At 40.8% G+C, this 16,125-nt stretch overlaps 1 protein-coding gene across 2 annotated transcripts; it reads right to left on the bottom strand.

Moving 5' to 3' along the window:
• Positions 1-1,042: 1,042 nt before the first annotated feature.
• On the bottom strand, positions 1,043-15,905 carry LOC134876196 (endophilin-A1-like). Of its 2 annotated transcripts, XM_063901117.1 has the most exons (10): positions 15,630-15,905; positions 13,370-13,981; positions 7,376-7,444; positions 7,112-7,184; positions 6,858-7,001; positions 6,125-6,258; positions 5,880-6,038; positions 5,621-5,724; positions 5,234-5,364; positions 1,043-5,134 (listed from the first exon to the last, which is right to left on the bottom strand). In XM_063901117.1, the coding sequence occupies exons 3-10, from the start codon at positions 7,382-7,384 to the stop codon at positions 4,938-4,940; spliced, it is 951 nt and encodes a 316-aa protein (XP_063757187.1). In that variant the 5' UTR covers positions 7,385-7,444; positions 13,370-13,981; positions 15,630-15,905; the 3' UTR covers positions 1,043-4,937. The 2 variants fall into 2 exon arrangements, with proteins under 2 accessions (XP_063757187.1, XP_063757186.1); XM_063901116.1 differs by lacking the exon at positions 13,370-13,981.
• Positions 15,906-16,125: the final 220 nt, after the last annotated feature.

The following is a 16,125-nucleotide window of genomic DNA, read 5'->3' as shown; positions in this document are numbered from 1 at the left end:
CAGACGAATGCACTTCCGGTGCTTCTCTATCATTTCCTGTGAAACTTGACGTAAATGCGTGGCGCGTTTTAAAGTAGGTCAATCCGTATGCTGCTTTTGTTTGTCTTCGAATATATCAGAAAACAGCTATTTTGAAGCAACAAATTAATTAAATAAAACGTGGTTTCACATTTTAAATTAAGCTTACTTCATTAAATATAGGGGGGGATAGATACAGTTAACACAACGTGTTTTAAAGTCTATATTAATGCTCATTGTATGTATATTTTGAAGATAATTAAGATCCCTTCACTTTACTCTTTCTTAAAGTTCCTTTTTAAAAGTCAAACGATTTATATGTCGGAAGTTACATTTGTTGTAATTTCTGACAGCAATAATGGTTGATTGAGCTCAAAAAGTCATATTTTGCTCCTCGGATGTTATAAAGTCCGAGTTTATGGGTAGCACATGAATGCCTCACATGTTGATATGTAAAAGGAGGGAAACTGCAGCAGGGGGGAAACAGCTCCACAGCGCCATTAAGCGGCCACTGTGGGTCATTACACAAACAGAAATACATCTATTCAATACATTCTCAAATATATTTAATCTTTACAGCTTCTGTAATTGTGAAGGTAAAACTTATAACGAACCAACATATTAATGTGTATTTTTGTATTTAAATGAGCCGTTATCTAACTCTTTGTATCATTTACACTTATCCCTGTGTATTGCATATTTCTTATCTCTAAACTTCTAGAACAGCTTTTTTTCTTCTGATAAATAAATTTGGACATTTTTAAAAATTGTTATTAAATGAACGGAAAATCAAAAAAAAACTACAGAAATTAAAATGTCTGAAAAACAGATTGGACTCTTTGTCTGCATATTTTAATCTTAGTGTTAATTCTTTATTGTCATAACATTGTAGATCATCTTCACGACAAGCAGTTATACATACAATGGTCTTAGATTATATCAGCGTCCAATACGACGAGAGCAACACTTAGTTAGTATCACAGCTAGCTTTTCCCATTAACCACCCCCCCCCCCCCCCCCCCAATATACCCCAAAAACCCTCCTCCATATCTCACACCAATGTATTGACAACCGTCAACAGACAGGACGTAGGAATAAATAAATAAATACATACAGTACATAAATAAATAGCAACACGGTGTGTATATCACACACACCTGTAGCTCACCAGAAGACACCAGGGTCTATAGAGGCTAAATTGAACAAGGCATACAGTTTAATGTAACGCAGGCCGGACCAAGGACACGTTAGCACTTTTACCTGTGGTGCGTTAAGGAGTGGTCGGGATAATCACAAAGATGAATTCCAGACTGGGACCAATGTTATCAGCCTACTGAATCAGCCAGCTAAACCAACTAGTAGGTTTTGTCATTGATTTGTAAACCTAAAGAAGATTGATTTCTTCGGCTACGCATAATGAAGGGGCTGTTTTCCCGCCTAAACATAAAGACGCTGTTCGCCTTTACGTAACAAAACAGGTCGTTTTCGTTGTGTTTCATTACATTTCACTTGTTAAAACATGTTATGCTAAGTTGAATTTTTCCATCGTAGCAGCTGATAATTGATTGTATCACACAGCAGTTTGTAAAGCAGACCCCGTATTACTTTTACCAGGCTGATGACCCCTCATAATGCTTTTTTTGATAGGCTTATAACATTCAAAATGCGGTGAAAAATCTCCAGTGCAAACAACAACTCAGAGATTGGGCGAACATTTTGGTTCCCAGTTGATGAGTTATTACGTAGAACGTTTTTGGAGCTGTGATGCGTTTAAGGACAGACAGAAAATGTACTCTTCAGTCTGCAGGTTTTCACATGGCTGGGGTCCGAGGGGAAATGGCGCGTAACACTGTACAAGTCCCTCATTGAGGTTAGAATACACGTCGCCATAGAAGACAAATCAGCATGACGGAGAAATAAAAAGAGCAACAAAACAATTCTGTTTACACAAAGTCAAATAAATACAAATATTCAAGAAAATTCAAGTTTTAAAGCACTTTGTAATTTGGAAAAGAGTGCTATACAACCATAGCATGACAAATAAATAGCTGAACGATAGAAAGTAAAGAGTTTACATCCAGCATGACATATCTCCCCAGTGTTTACATGGAAATCTCAAACAGACGAACAGTTGCATGCAGCTCACAGACGTTCCACAGGCGGACTCAGACGCAAACAAAGACAAATACATCAAAATAAAACACTTAAAAATCCAAACTTTTACACCCAGAAAAGCAGGATATGGCAGAAAGATAGATTTAAAGTTAGTTTGTGCTTTGGAAATGTAAGAGACGTCCTATCCTCTTAGCTCTCCCTTTCATTGGATCCTCATTTATTGCCTTGGTACTCGGTGTTTATTGACTGAAGATAGATTGTATGTCTCGATATCATTTCTATTTGTGTCTAAAACACTGTTATAGCTTTCAAGAGGAAACGTTCCCATCCTCCTATTATAAAATAGTCCTTTGTAAACTAAGAGTGAAAGGAGTCTCATGTCATGGCTACTGGATAATATGTCTCGACTCGTTAGGAATTCAAAACACACTTTCAGAGTACAATAGATACCACGACTCTAAAAGAGTTATTTGAAACACTAAAAGGAACTGTATAAATCTGAAATACCTCATAGCTATATGCTGTCCATCGTACAAAGGAAGAGTTAAAACATCCAGAATATAAATCAGGGAATGGGAACACCATGTTTAAGTTGAATGTCTTAAATAATCGTATTGTTAGGAAATGTAAGTTATATTTTGGTCTAGTCCGTGCCCCGTAAAGCCCTTGCTAACAGAAATTAGCACTTATTTTGTCCTTTAAACCCGAATAATTCTGGATAAAGTTTCTTGGTAGTCGAGCATATTCAATATTCAGGCGAAAAACCCTTTGAAGTATTCTGCTCAACACTACAAGAACTGGAATGTGAAGCGAAGGGCTAGCCGGTTAGCCACATCTGGTACGTTAGCATAAGCCATGCTAGCACAGCTTTTTTGTAATAAATTCTGACGTAATAAATATTTCCTGAAAAGAAAAAACCTACGCTTTTTTTAATTTACCAATATGGACTACATGTTGAATATTCAATATCATTTCTGTGAGATTTGAGAAATGTTAGCATGGCAGGCTAAATAACAACAGCAACCGTTGTGACTGATGTCCGATCTTTGACCGTCTTTTATGTACAATGGAGTCGATATCAACCCAGCACCACACTGACACCCATTCCTACAACTCCTGAACACATCAGTGAGTTCTTCAGTCTCCCTCTTTAGTTTGAACAGACCAACCAAACACGAGGACAGACCATCCTGACAATACACCCTTTTTACAAACCAGTCGTCTGTGTAATCCTGGGTAAACGTACTGTTGGTTCAATCTAGTTTCCTAAATCCAGGGATGTAGGACTGAATTACTAAAGAGCTTTTAGCAATAAATAGCCTCTTTAATAAGTTCTTAGAGTAGACTGCTCAATACTGCCTACAGGAACACTTCTGGTACGTACGAACACAAACTATGATGGAGGAACAGTTAAGTCCCACTTCAGAGCGATTGTAAGAGATAAATTGTCTAAGGATCGATCACGGCTAACAGGAATCACCAACACGACCTGCTGCTATCGTAAAACTGATCAACAATTTGGTGTATTTGAGAGGTACAGGTGCGTTTCGCGAGGGTTTGAGATACTTTTAAGGGTTCTTTGCACCTAAAAGTCCAAAACAAAGTTTGCGATTTGGTGAAATTTTACATTTTCGAGAATTGTTCCTTCCAAATAATTCAATGTCAGGCCAGAAACAAACCATGATTCAGTTTGATCGGCTCTCTTCTCGGTCAGATCGTGGTTCAGCGGAGGTCATTTCTATTTGGTTCTCAAACTTCGGAAGTCCGCACTAAACAACGAGGTGTAAAACAACCCTAAAACCAGAACCTTCTGGATGATGTAGTTCAAGATCGACGACTTAAAAAGGAGTTTCAGGACAGCTACTGCTGAGTCCTGCATGCAAAGCCACGAATAAGACGAGTTAACAAGTCTGCTCCACACAGTACAAACACTGTGGATGGGTTACTCAGACCTCGGAACACCCACCATTTATCCGTCTCATAACCAGTATATTCAATACAACTGGTCTGTGCTGGTTGGCTGGAAAATCCCAAGCTGTCTGTCGACTCTTAAACCAGTAAAACTTCATATTAAAAGATCACTGATTGACCGCTCGTCTTTCTGTAAACATTTACTTCTCGCAGATACGGCTTTATTCCAAAGGAACTTCCAGGGCGTCGGATCAGTGACTCGGCTGGTTCATGCGTTCAGCCATTGAGCGGACACTGTGAGAAAGGCAGGTTCAAGAGAAACACGGAAAGAGAAGCTGTGTACAAAGTGGAGCCATGCTGAGAGGCTACCCAAAGGAAGGAGACAGAAGGAAAGTGGGGAACACCCTGAAGGTTGCTCGAACAGAAATGACAAGAAGGCAAGTCAAGGTAGAAAAGACAGCAGAGGAAACAGCAAAAAGATGACAGCGTTACTATCGGACTCAGTGCTGGCTCGGTCTTTATAGAGTAACAGCTCACACACAGACACCCACATGCACATTTACCCGGTGACAAGTCCCAAAGCCTCCTTCGTATCCACTGCTGCCCGGCGGAATGAGCGTCCATTTAAATCCCTCGTTTGTACTTCTCTTCTGCATCCAAATCCTGCCCGTACTCTTCCTCTCAGTCCGTTTTGTAAAAGCTCAGAAGAAGAAGGAGAAGAAGAAGGAGAAGAAGAAGAAGAAGAAGAAGAAGAAGAAGAAGAAGAAGAAGAAGAAGAAGAAGAAGAAGAAGAAGAAGAAGAAGAAGAAGAAGAAGAAGAAGGAGAAGAAGAAGGAGAAGGATTGTAGTGTAAATACAGGATACTGGATTCATACTGCGGAAGGCTAGCGGTCCTAATGGGGGAGCGGCACCAGGATATCCACGTAGTTGATGGGGAAGAAGCCCGACTGGCCGCTGATCATCCCCTCGTACCAGTTGTCGTCGATCTGGTTGGTCAGGGTGATGACGTCGCCCTCTTTGAACCCCAGCTCGCCTTCGTTCTCCGGCTCGAAGTCGTACAGTGCTCGGCAGCAGGGCTGGTCCATCAGGGCTGAAAACCAAACCGTATCATTACAGGAAGCCCAGGATTAGGCTTGCTTTTCAGAATAAAAGCCTCAGAAAATAAATAAAAGAAGGTTTTGTTTTGTACCTGGTGATTTCCCGGGGGATTTGGCTGAGTTAATCCCCCCGTTGTGGCTCTCGCTGGGGGGCAGCAGCTCAAGAGTCATCCGGGGTTTGGGAGTGTACTCCTTCCTCGGTTTGGTGGAGACTTCCTTTATCCTGAAGAGACACAGGGAGTTAAATTCAGAAACCATCTTTTTTCTAAATAAATGTCTGAATTAAAAAAAGGACATTAAATAAGTTTTAAAATAGATGAATAAATATTTGAAAGTAATTCAGATCCCTGAAGATCTGCTATTAAAATAAATAAATGTAATGAATTAAAACTCAATACGAAATAAAGCAATCAGTAAAAATAAGAAAATAGAAAAAATGTAAAATGAGAATAAGGTTTTAATGTCAGAGTTGGTGTTACCTGTCCTCCATCTTGCTGGAGAGCTGCTGCAGGATCTCTGCGGAGCGAGTGTGAAACTCCAGCTGAGCCTGAACCAACGCTGCCAGCTGACTCACCTGCTCTATCTGACACACACACACACACACACACACACACAGTTTGTTCAAATGGGAGCCTGTGCTGTTTTTCCGTCTCTCGGTCGGACAGAGCTAGACACCCTCTGGATTAATGCCGGTGGTGATTGGCAGGTTAATTGGTGTATGAATGAATGAATCCTCACGTCGCTCTCCAGCAGGTTGAACATGCTCTGCTCGGCGATCTCTTTGCTCTCGTCGAACTTCTCCAGCGCCTGCCTGATCTCGTCGTCCTGCACTTTCCCCTGCCGCTTCTTCTTGTAGTCGAAGTCCAGGCGGCGGCCCTCCATCTTCTTCAGGTGGTGCTGCAGACACAACGGGAGCGCGTGAATACAGAGAGGAGCGTATCCATGCTGCTGCTGACTGTTTATTTAGTGATATATCTGTGCACCTGGATCTCCTTGAGGTCCTTGTCGTGGAGGTTCTGCAGCGGGTCGATGAAGTTCTGTTTGACCTCCATATCCAGAGCGTCCTTCACCTCCCCGAGCTCCTTCATCGACTCGCTGGCATCGATCAGAGCCAGGCCTGCGACACACCGGAGACACAGTGAGATAAAAGATCCTTAGAGGTCATAGATGTTTACTATGTTCAGTCACATGGAGGATCTTTTGAAAAAAGGGTCAAAGACTTTCAGAGCCAGACGAAATCAAGCTTTGTAATATTTGCCTTTATTTTTTAATTGAATTGATCTTACGGGTATATTGTATTTACGCTTTAGGAATATTTTATATTTCAAAGTATTTGTTATTCTGTTTTTGGTTATATAAACATATTCAATAACGTTTTCCTTTCAGTATTTTTCAATTCAACTTATCTTTCTGTTAAATGAGATTTAAATACATATATTTATTCCTCTACAGTAACAAGTCCTTTTATATCTTTTTATTTTAAACATAAATAAAATATGTATACATTTATTTTAGTTTAGTTTATTTCCTGCTTTATTGTATTCTTTGTTTTACATTGAAATGTCCTTAGTTGGTATATTTATTACATAATATAGTTTATGTTTTTTAACAACTACATATTTGATCAAATCTAAAATGAATTCAGTTTCTACTTTTCCAGTTTCATTTACTCCCTGATATTTTCCTGCAGACGTTCTGAGTGAATCCCGAACGTACCGAAGCTGGACTCCTCCCCCAGCTCCCGTCCGAAGCGCAGCATGGCGTCCCCCAGAACGCTCTCTGCCTGCGGGTAACCCGGACCCTTCTCCTGCCCGCGGATCTTAGACATCGTGTTGATCATACTCAGCTTCGCTCGGGACGCTGAGCGGGAAAACATCATTCAGAAATATTATCAGAAAAAAACGTTTATTAAAATAAAAATAAAACAAATGAAGTAAAGTAATAAATTCAGATACGCTCAAAGGAAGTACCTGGGTTTGGCTGCAGGTATTCTGTAGTTTTCGTCATGATGTCCAACACCGCTCTGCTGGTGACGTCCACCTTCTGCAGAGAAACATCGGATATTAGTACCGTTCAACATTTACCCGTTAACGGAAGTCCACTACATTTACACATAAAACAAACAGATTCTAAGAGAGAATGTCTGCACTCATTTAAAAGCTGAAATAAACGTTATAGAATTGAGAATAAATGGAGATAATGAAAGTGTTGTTTGAATAAACACCTGTTTGTACCTTTTCCATCTCCTTGAAGTCTTCATCTAGTTTCGTTCCCTCGGCCCCCCCGACCTTCTCACTGACTTTCTGCAAAAACACAAATAAACTCTTAATTTAGAGGCGTGTGTGTGTGTGTGTGTGTGTGTGTGTGTGTGTGTGTGTGTGTGTGTGTGTGTGAGAGAGAGGCAGATGTCTCACGTCTCCTTCATCAAACTACCACACAGTGCAAACACAGAGGTAAACATGAGTGTGTTCATGTGACCAAGTACACTCTTGAGCACCTGCACGAGTGAGTGAGTGTGTGTGTGTGTGTGTGTGTGTGTGTGTGTGTGTGTGTGTGTGTGTGTGTGTGTGAGTGAGTGATGAGATATAAAGACAATAATGGAGGGAAGTGAGAACGACGGACAGATGAGGAAGATGATGCAGTTGCCATGGAGACAGGGATCTTAGTGCTATCTCATGTTTCCCAAGGAACACACACACACACACACACACACACACACACACACACACACACACACACACACACACACACACACACACACACACACACACACACACACACACACACACACTTACATAACCCTTTGCAGTGTTGTCTCTAGCTATTCTTCATGGTCTCCACTATGACCCCCCCCCCACCTGAAACGCCTCCATTGGACTCCTTTGTTTACTTACAGAACACGATGACATCACTACAGAACGCTCGCTCTCCTATTGGCTAGCGCTAGGCTAAGGGGCGGGACATCTCTAAAGCTGGTTGACCAATCGCAACAGAGCCGGCCAGCTAACCAATCAGAGCAGACTGGGCTCTGGTTTCGGACAGAGGGGGAAAAGAGGAGCTGCAGTCATATAGGGTACCAACTGTAACGGTGTGAATAACCTCAAACATTCCTTCAAATATTTGGAGAATTTAAAAAGGGAAAAATGCCAGAATATTTCCAGGATACGTTAAAAATATTTTGAGTAAAAAAGTGGAATAAAATCCCCAAAGGAAAGTGGGAATATTCCCAAAAGCATCTTTCTTTTCCCAGGATTGCTGAGCGGATCTATGGACGCTCCGTTACATTTGAATCCAGAGATAATATTTGTTAAATAGGAGTCTACTTCTGTTCTTCCTCCTGCACAAAAACTAAGTCAAGTTTTCCTTTCACTCCATCTGTCTCCGTCTCCCCTCCTCCACAGTTTTGTTTCTCGACTCCTACTCCTTCATCTTTATTTCCTCCTCTTAAATCATTTACTGCTTTCCCTTAAAGTCCTCCTCCTCTTCCTCCTCCTCTTCCTCCTCCTGAGTTAGAAACAAGAGCCGGGGACAGAAGCTGAACCGCTGCCAAAACACTGACAGAGGAGGCATTTAAAAAAGGCTGGATTAATGGATATTAATACAGAATAAAAAGCATTTTGAAGTCAGACTTTGGGAGGTTGGGTTCATAATTTACATGGTGTTGCGTTCAGGTGCTCAAAAAAAAACAAACTGGAAGAATTCAATCACAATGAAAAATATATATCTATATTTGCATCAAAGACAAAAATAATATATGAACTAAAAACGGTATTAATGGTTAATAATAATAAAAGAAACAAACATTTAAATGAATTTAATTCAAATTTAAAACTCTAAAACTCAACTTATATAACAGCGTTCACTTCTTACTACAGACACACTCAGAGAGGAAGGATGGATCACACTCAGAGACTCAGTGGAGGGTGAACGACAGGAAGTGGGGCAAAGGAGAGAAGCAGTGACAGAAGATTAATAACAAAGAGTGAAATCAAAAGAGACATTCGGAGCGACTACGACTCCCCTCCTGGGAATGTCCAGCAGTGGCTCAGTCAGTAGGGGCTTGGACTGGGAATCGTAGGGTCGCCGGTTCAAGTCCCCGAACAGACTTGAAATATGGAAAGTGGACTGCTACTTGGAGAGGTCCCAGTTCACCTCCTAGGCCCTGCTGTGGTGCCCTTGAGCAAGGCACCGGACACCTCCAATCCCCCCTCCCCATTGCTCCCCCCATTGCTCCCCGGGCGCTGCACAACAGCTGCCCACTGCTCCTAGTACTAGGATGGGTTAAATGCAGAGGACCAATTTCACTGTGTGTGCTCTGCTGTGTGCATGTGACAATAAAGAGGGTTTCATCCTCCGATTCTATCTATCTTCTATGTCTCCGTGCTTTTGAAAAGCTTTTTATTTTTCTCATACTGTTGGGGCGACTAGCCAATAGGAGCGCGAGCGTTACATCGTGATGTCACTGTGTTCCGGAACTTTGGGATCCAGCCTTTGCAGACCATTCACAGAAACTTATAGAACTACAGGAGAGGGACCCCCCCGCCCCCCCATCCTGAAGTAAAGCTGTGATCCTGACTGGAGCTCGTTATAAGAGGGATTTATTGAGAGTAATGTCTGCCGCTCTGTTGTGTCTCCTCAGACGCTCAGGATTAATGAAGCAATAAACCGGAGAGCGGAGAGAGGAGTGGAGAGAGGAGCGGAGAGAGGAGCGGAGAGAGGAGCGGAGAGAGGAGCGGATAGAGGAGCGGAGAGAGGAGCGGAGAGAGGAGAGAGGAGCGGAGAGAGGAGCGGAGAGAGGAGCGGAGAGAGGAGAGGAGAGAGAGGCGGAGATGGAGATAAATATCTGAGTTCAGATTCAGGGAGAGGAGAGAGGAGCGGAGAGAGGAGCGGAGAGAGGAGCGGAGAGAGGAGCGGAGAGAGGAGCGGAGAGAGGAGCGGGGATGGAGATAAATATCTGAGTTCAGATTCAGGGAGAGGAGAGAGCAGCCGGGGGAGAGGAGAGGATAGATGGAGGGAACATTCACATGCACCAGGCTCAGAAACACCAACTCTACAGGACGAGGAAGAGGAGGGAAAATACATCTCTTGTGCTGAGGAAGCAGCTCTATCTTTTCATTGTGTTTTTAGTAACTCAAATGTTTGTTTGAATATTGCATTTACTTGCATCCATTTGATTATATTTAATGTTTGTATCCTATATATACAATTTATTTGATTTAATCTAGTTTATTGTCTCATATTTTGGTGATTTCTGAATTAATTATCTTCATTTTTTGTATTTAATCTATTTCCCCATTTGATTGAATTTGGTTTATTTCTGAATTAATTTTGATGTATTTTCTTAATTCATTTATTGTCCTGGCGTCAAACATTTGTATTATTCTCATAATATTTATTGTCTTAAATCTATTTTACATTATTTATTTTTGTAATTCAACTGTAATTTATTTATTTTATTTGACTGATTTATATTTGTTTTAATGTGTCTGCAGAAGATGAGGAGGTCAAAGGTCACAGACCAAGACCATAATGAAAGGAACCTGAAACCAAAAAGGGAAACAGACAGGAAGCTCAACACCCTGCAGGCTCATCTATTATCGAGGGAGTGTGTGTGTGTGTGTGTGTGTGTGTGTGTGTGTGTGTGTGTATTGTTGCCACGACAACACACGTGTGGAGGGGCTTTGTGTGTTTGATCTTGTTAAAATGAATTATAACCATAGAGAAAATGAATGACTACATTTTCTTTCTGCTTGTTTTTATTTCCTTTTCTTTTGGCTCTTTAATTTCTCTTATTTTTTCAAATGAAGAAATATAAATATAGGGGGAAATGAAACATAAATGAATCAAACATTAATAAATGATATATTAATAAAGACATTATCGCAAAAGTAAAGGACTTAAAACTAAAATGGAAAATAAAGGGGAAAAATACCCGAAACATTGATAACAAATACAACTAAATTAAAGAGATGTGTGTGTGTTTGAAACAGAAGGAGATGACGTTTAAAACAGAAGGAGATGACGTTTAAAACAGAAGGAGATGACGTTTAAAAAGAAGGAGATGACGTTTAAAAAAGAAGGAGAGGACTTTTAAAGAAGAAGGAGAGGACTTTTAAAGAAGAAGGAGAGGACTTTTAAAACAGAAGGAGATGACGTTTAAAAAAGAAGGAGAGGACGTTTAAAAAGAAGGAGATGACGTTTAAAAAAGAAGGAGAGGACTTTTAAAGAAGAAGGAGAGGACTTTTAAAGAAGAAGGAGATGACGTTTAAAAAGAAGGAGATGACGTTTAAAAAAGAAGGAGAGGACTTTTAAAGAAGAAGGAGATGACGTTTAAAAAGAAGGAGATGACGTTTAAAAAAGAAGGAGAGGACTTTTAAAGAAGAAGGAGATGACGTTTAAAAAGAAGGAGATGACTTTTAAAAAGAAGGAGATGACGTTTAAAAAAGAAGGAGATGACTTTTAAAAAAGAAGGAGATGACGTTTAAAAAAGAAGGAGAGGACTTTTAAAGAAGAAGGAGATGACGTTTAAAAAGAAGGAGATGACTTTTAAAAAGAAGGAGATGACGTTTAAAAAAGAAGGAGATGACGTTTAAAAAAGAAGGAGATGACGTTTAAAAAAGAAGGAGAGGACTTTTAAAGAAGAAGGAGATGACGTTTAAAAAGAAGGAGATGACTTTTAAAAAGAAGGAGATGACGTTTAAAAAAGAAGGAGATGACGTTTAAAACAGAAGGAGATGACTTTTAAAGAAGAAGGAGATGACGTTTAAAAAGAAGGAGATGACTTTTAAAAAGAAGGAGATGACGTTTAAAAAAGAAGGAGAGGACTTTTAAAGAAGAAGGAGATGACGTTTAAAAAAGAAGGAGAGGACGTTTAAAACAGAAGGAGAGGACGTTTAAAAAAGAAGGAGAGGACGTTTAAAGAAGAAGGAGATGACGTTTAAAAAAGAAGGAGAGGACGTTTAAAGAAGAAGGAGAGGACGTTTAAAAAAGAAGGAGAGGACGTTTAAAACAGAAGGAGATGACGTTTAAAAAAGAAGGAGATGACGTTTAAAACAGAAGGAGATGACGTTTAAAACAGAAGGAGAGGACGTTTAAAAATACATTTTAAAGTGCTTTAAAAAGATGATGGGGGAAACATGCAAAGGTAAAATACAACATGGAATTCAAAAGTCACCTGTTCTATCTTTTCTACATCAACATGTGTCCCCAGAGAACAAAGACCCCCCTCTCTCTTTGTCCTGATCCACCTCTATAAAAACCGGGCTAAAAATCAGCTGATCACATTATGGCCACTTTGTGATGTCACTATGTTTCTTTGAGGTGAGCGATAATTAAAAAAACGATCTGGGGCGGTGGGGGCTAAGTGGTTAGGGGCTTGGCCTGGGAGCTGGAAGGTCACCAGCTCAACTCCCGGAAAGACCAAGTGGTGTCTCTGAGCGAGGCACCGTTCCCTACCCTGCTCCCGCCGTACCTATGGCAGCCCACTGCTCCCAACACCAGGATGGGTCAGATGCAGAACACGGGGATTAATAAAAGTACTTATCTTAACCAACCCAGGTAACCCCGGCCCACCTCATCACCTGCATCTCCTCCTAGAGCACCATTGTGTGTTTGATAAACCAATCAGCTCTCAGAGGGGCGGTGCCAGCAGCAGCTCATTAGCATTTAAAGCTGCAGACACAGAGGGTACGGTGGAACAGTGAGTTTATCTTAGGAGGGTTCCTAACGGAGCGAAATGACCCGGAGGAACCTCGATAAGGGCCATGATAAGGGCTGTTGGAATTCTCTAGATGATATCAAAGGATCTCTGAAGCTTCCTTTATCACCTCCTTTAGGAAACACTGGACCTTCCTTTAGGAAAGGAGAGGAGAACATGCTGTCCCACAATGCCTTGCAGCAAAATTTACCGTGACGCAGCATCCGGCCGCTCACGGAAACAGCCGATCGTGAGAAATGCGTTTGATGAAAGTTAAAAACGTTTCAAACTTATACCGTAACTTAAATAAGAGCTTGGTTCTGAACGTTCAGCTCTGGATTCATCAAAAGGAGAAATATGAACGTTACTTTTCCTGAAAGGATCAAATAGAGTCTCAGAGTCTCTGAGCTGTGTGGGGTTTCTGGAGCGCTTTACAACATGTTGAACTGTGATATCCAAAGTGATAGGTGAAGGCATCACTAGTTTATTATAACTCATTTGTATTTATTATAAATATGTCATATAATCATACCTATTGGATTCATGTGGGTTAATACGTGAGGCCGGAGGGGGGGGGGGGGGCTTTGTAATGCAGAGTATCTGTCTCTCTGCTGTCCTGGTTCATAAAGCAGAAACAGCACCATCAGAGAGCACGGTGCAGAGGAGAGGCTCTCAGTAGAGGAGCTGTGGTTCCCCACAGCAGACACTCATTAAGGACGGCCTTCATCATCAATACGTGGATAGTGTCGCTCAGTCGGGTTCTCAAAGCAGCCTCTGTTCCTCAGTCCTGTTGAGTTCTCCTATCCACTGTTCCTTAACCCCGGGACGTTTCACACAGAGGTCAGGAACAGTGGATAGATAGACCATAGGAGCTGATTTTTGGACAATTCGACCGAACCCAGAATCAGCACTTCAGGAACACGACTGAAACAGAGGTGATTATGGGATGCTGAAAAAGCGGTGAACATGGAGGGGTCTTCAATAAATGTGATGAAGTATTGAGGTCAATGAAAGTCTTTAAGGGAGAATCTAAGGTGTTTCTCTCGGCTCCCTCCCGGTGATCATTGATCTCCTCATGATTTATTCACTCAGGTGTCGCGTTTCCTTTCAGCGTCCGGATTCATCACACTGCTCTGTTTTAAAACTGAGACACACACACACACACACACACACACACACACACACACACACACACACACACACACACACACACACACACACACACACACACACACACACACACACACACACACACACACACACACACACACACAGGTCTCAGTGGACAGGAAGTCACGCTCCTAAAGTTTTAATTGTCTCGTAGATACTCACATCTGATTGGCTGGGCCGCCAGCAAGAGCCAATCAGAACACACCTGAACATTTAAAAACGGCTCAGGGATTTGACTCAAAGCTGGGATGATTCAAATGTTAATGGAGGAACAACTCAAACTAAATACAGATAAATAACATTAACAAAAGTTGCATAAATATTTTTGAAGGTTTATAGAAATTAGAAAAATGAAATCCTGCATAAATATTCAAAATAATACGGTTATTTTGTATATTTAGTATTCTTTTGGCCGCTTTGAGCCTTCACATTCTGTCTCTATGATATTATTTAATTGTATTATATTTGTGATATTATTTCAAGGCATTCAAGAAGTTATTTTCTTCATATTTTGATATTCTAAAATGCATTCAGTTCTACTTATTTGTTCCTATTTATATTGTATTTGTTTCTCTACTTGTGGTACTGTGTGCTGCAGTGACCCAGATCCCCCTCAGGGATCAATAACCATCGTCTCCTCTTCATCAGCATCTCTTCGTCTGGGAAATTAAATGTCAGAAATGAAATCCTGTTGACAGTGGGGAGGGAAACTAGACGAGAAGTCAAATACAAATCCCTCTCTGAGTTTATCCGGTGTCTGTTTACGCTTTTTAATGAAGATTTAGGGGGAAATAACTGGACCAAAGGGGGAAATAAAAGAGGTTTCATAAAAGAAGACAAAGATAAGTATTTGTTTATCCATATTAACTCCAAAAACACACTTTAAATAGGACTTTATCTGCAGAACAGGGTCTGTGTTTTTGTAATTGCAAGACCGCTTGTTTACTAAATACTGTTAGTAAGGAAAATGTAGGGATGTTCAGAAATTAAAGGACAGAAAGGATGATGATTTAAAGGCATGTTAAAGGAAAATGCATGGATTTAAAAAAGGGGTAAAGCTGCAAGAATTGCATTAAAATTGAATTAATATGCATTAAGTTGTTTAATGGAGTAATTATGGAAGCAAACGTCAACAAATCCAGTTTTTAACCGGTCAAATGTGGACATTTCTGCTATTTCTGACATCAATATGAGGATATTTAATGGAGCAAATGACAATAAAAATGATGATGGAGGGAATTCCCTGTGGCGTGAACACACACAGTTACGCAATAGGCTGTGTGTGTGTGTGTGTGTGTGTGTGTGTGTGTGTATGAGGGGGTATACCCTGTTTTTCGTACACACATCACGTTTATAATTTAACAGCTGTCATAATTCCACAAATAAAAGCCAATGTTTTGATTAAAATACAAAAAAACCGGAACGGAAATGGGGATTTATCTTCAACTTCAATGTATTTGTTGTCAAAACAGCTGAATTTAATGGATATTTTGGGGGTGTTGTTGGTGTTTTGGTCGCTAATGGATGCCATGTTTACGTGCATTTTCTTACATGCATGAATAAGAGTTTGTATTTATTAAAAACAGCCGCATAATAAACATTAGTACGGAGGGTTTTCTTACCTGGGTGGCTTTATGGAACTGCTTTTTCAACCCCGCGACAGACATCACCTCGGTGGGGAAACAAATGAAGGCTGAATGAGATTAAATAATGTGCGGTATTCCTGCAGGCTGGGGGCGGGGAGTGAGCCTGAGAGAGGGGGGGAAGCGGCGGGAAATCCTCCGGTGCTCACGGGTCGATATTATCCGTTTATTTTGGTGAAATTGGTGAAGATGATCTGCAGACCAAACCCAGCTGGATCTGTTTCCAGAGACAGGATGGGTAGAGGGGGAGAGATCCTGTAATGAGAAGATGCTTCACTACACAGAAAATCCGACACTGACTAAAGTCTCTGGGATCAGCTGGAAATGTCTGGAAGTTTCCCAGAAATTCTTGAAAAGTTGAATTTGTAAAGACACGTGTTTCTAACAGGACTAAGTTAAACATATCTGCAGTTATTACATGGAGAGATATGGGAATAGAGTATGAAAACATTTTAAAAATAAATAAAAATAGCCA

The sequence above is a fragment of the Eleginops maclovinus genome, chromosome 14 (genome assembly GCF_036324505.1).
Source record: "Eleginops maclovinus isolate JMC-PN-2008 ecotype Puerto Natales chromosome 14, JC_Emac_rtc_rv5, whole genome shotgun sequence".
NCBI lineage: Eukaryota > Metazoa > Chordata > Actinopteri > Perciformes > Eleginopidae > Eleginops > Eleginops maclovinus.
The sequence above is the reverse complement of the archived record's forward strand: the minus strand, read 5'-3'. Positions and strand labels throughout refer to the sequence as shown.

Coding starts and splice junctions, on each gene's coding strand:
- LOC134876196 (XM_063901116.1), bottom strand. CDS start 15,674: ATGTCTGTCGCGGGGTTGAAAAAGCAGTTCCATAAAGCCACCCAG. Junction 7,185..7,375: donor ACTTCAAGGAGATGGAAAAG/GTACAAACAGGT, acceptor GTTTCTCTGCAG/AAGGTGGACGTCACCAGCAG. Junction 6,039..6,124: donor AGGACCTCAAGGAGATCCAG/GTGCACAGATAT, acceptor TTGTGTCTGCAG/CACCACCTGAAGAAGATGGA.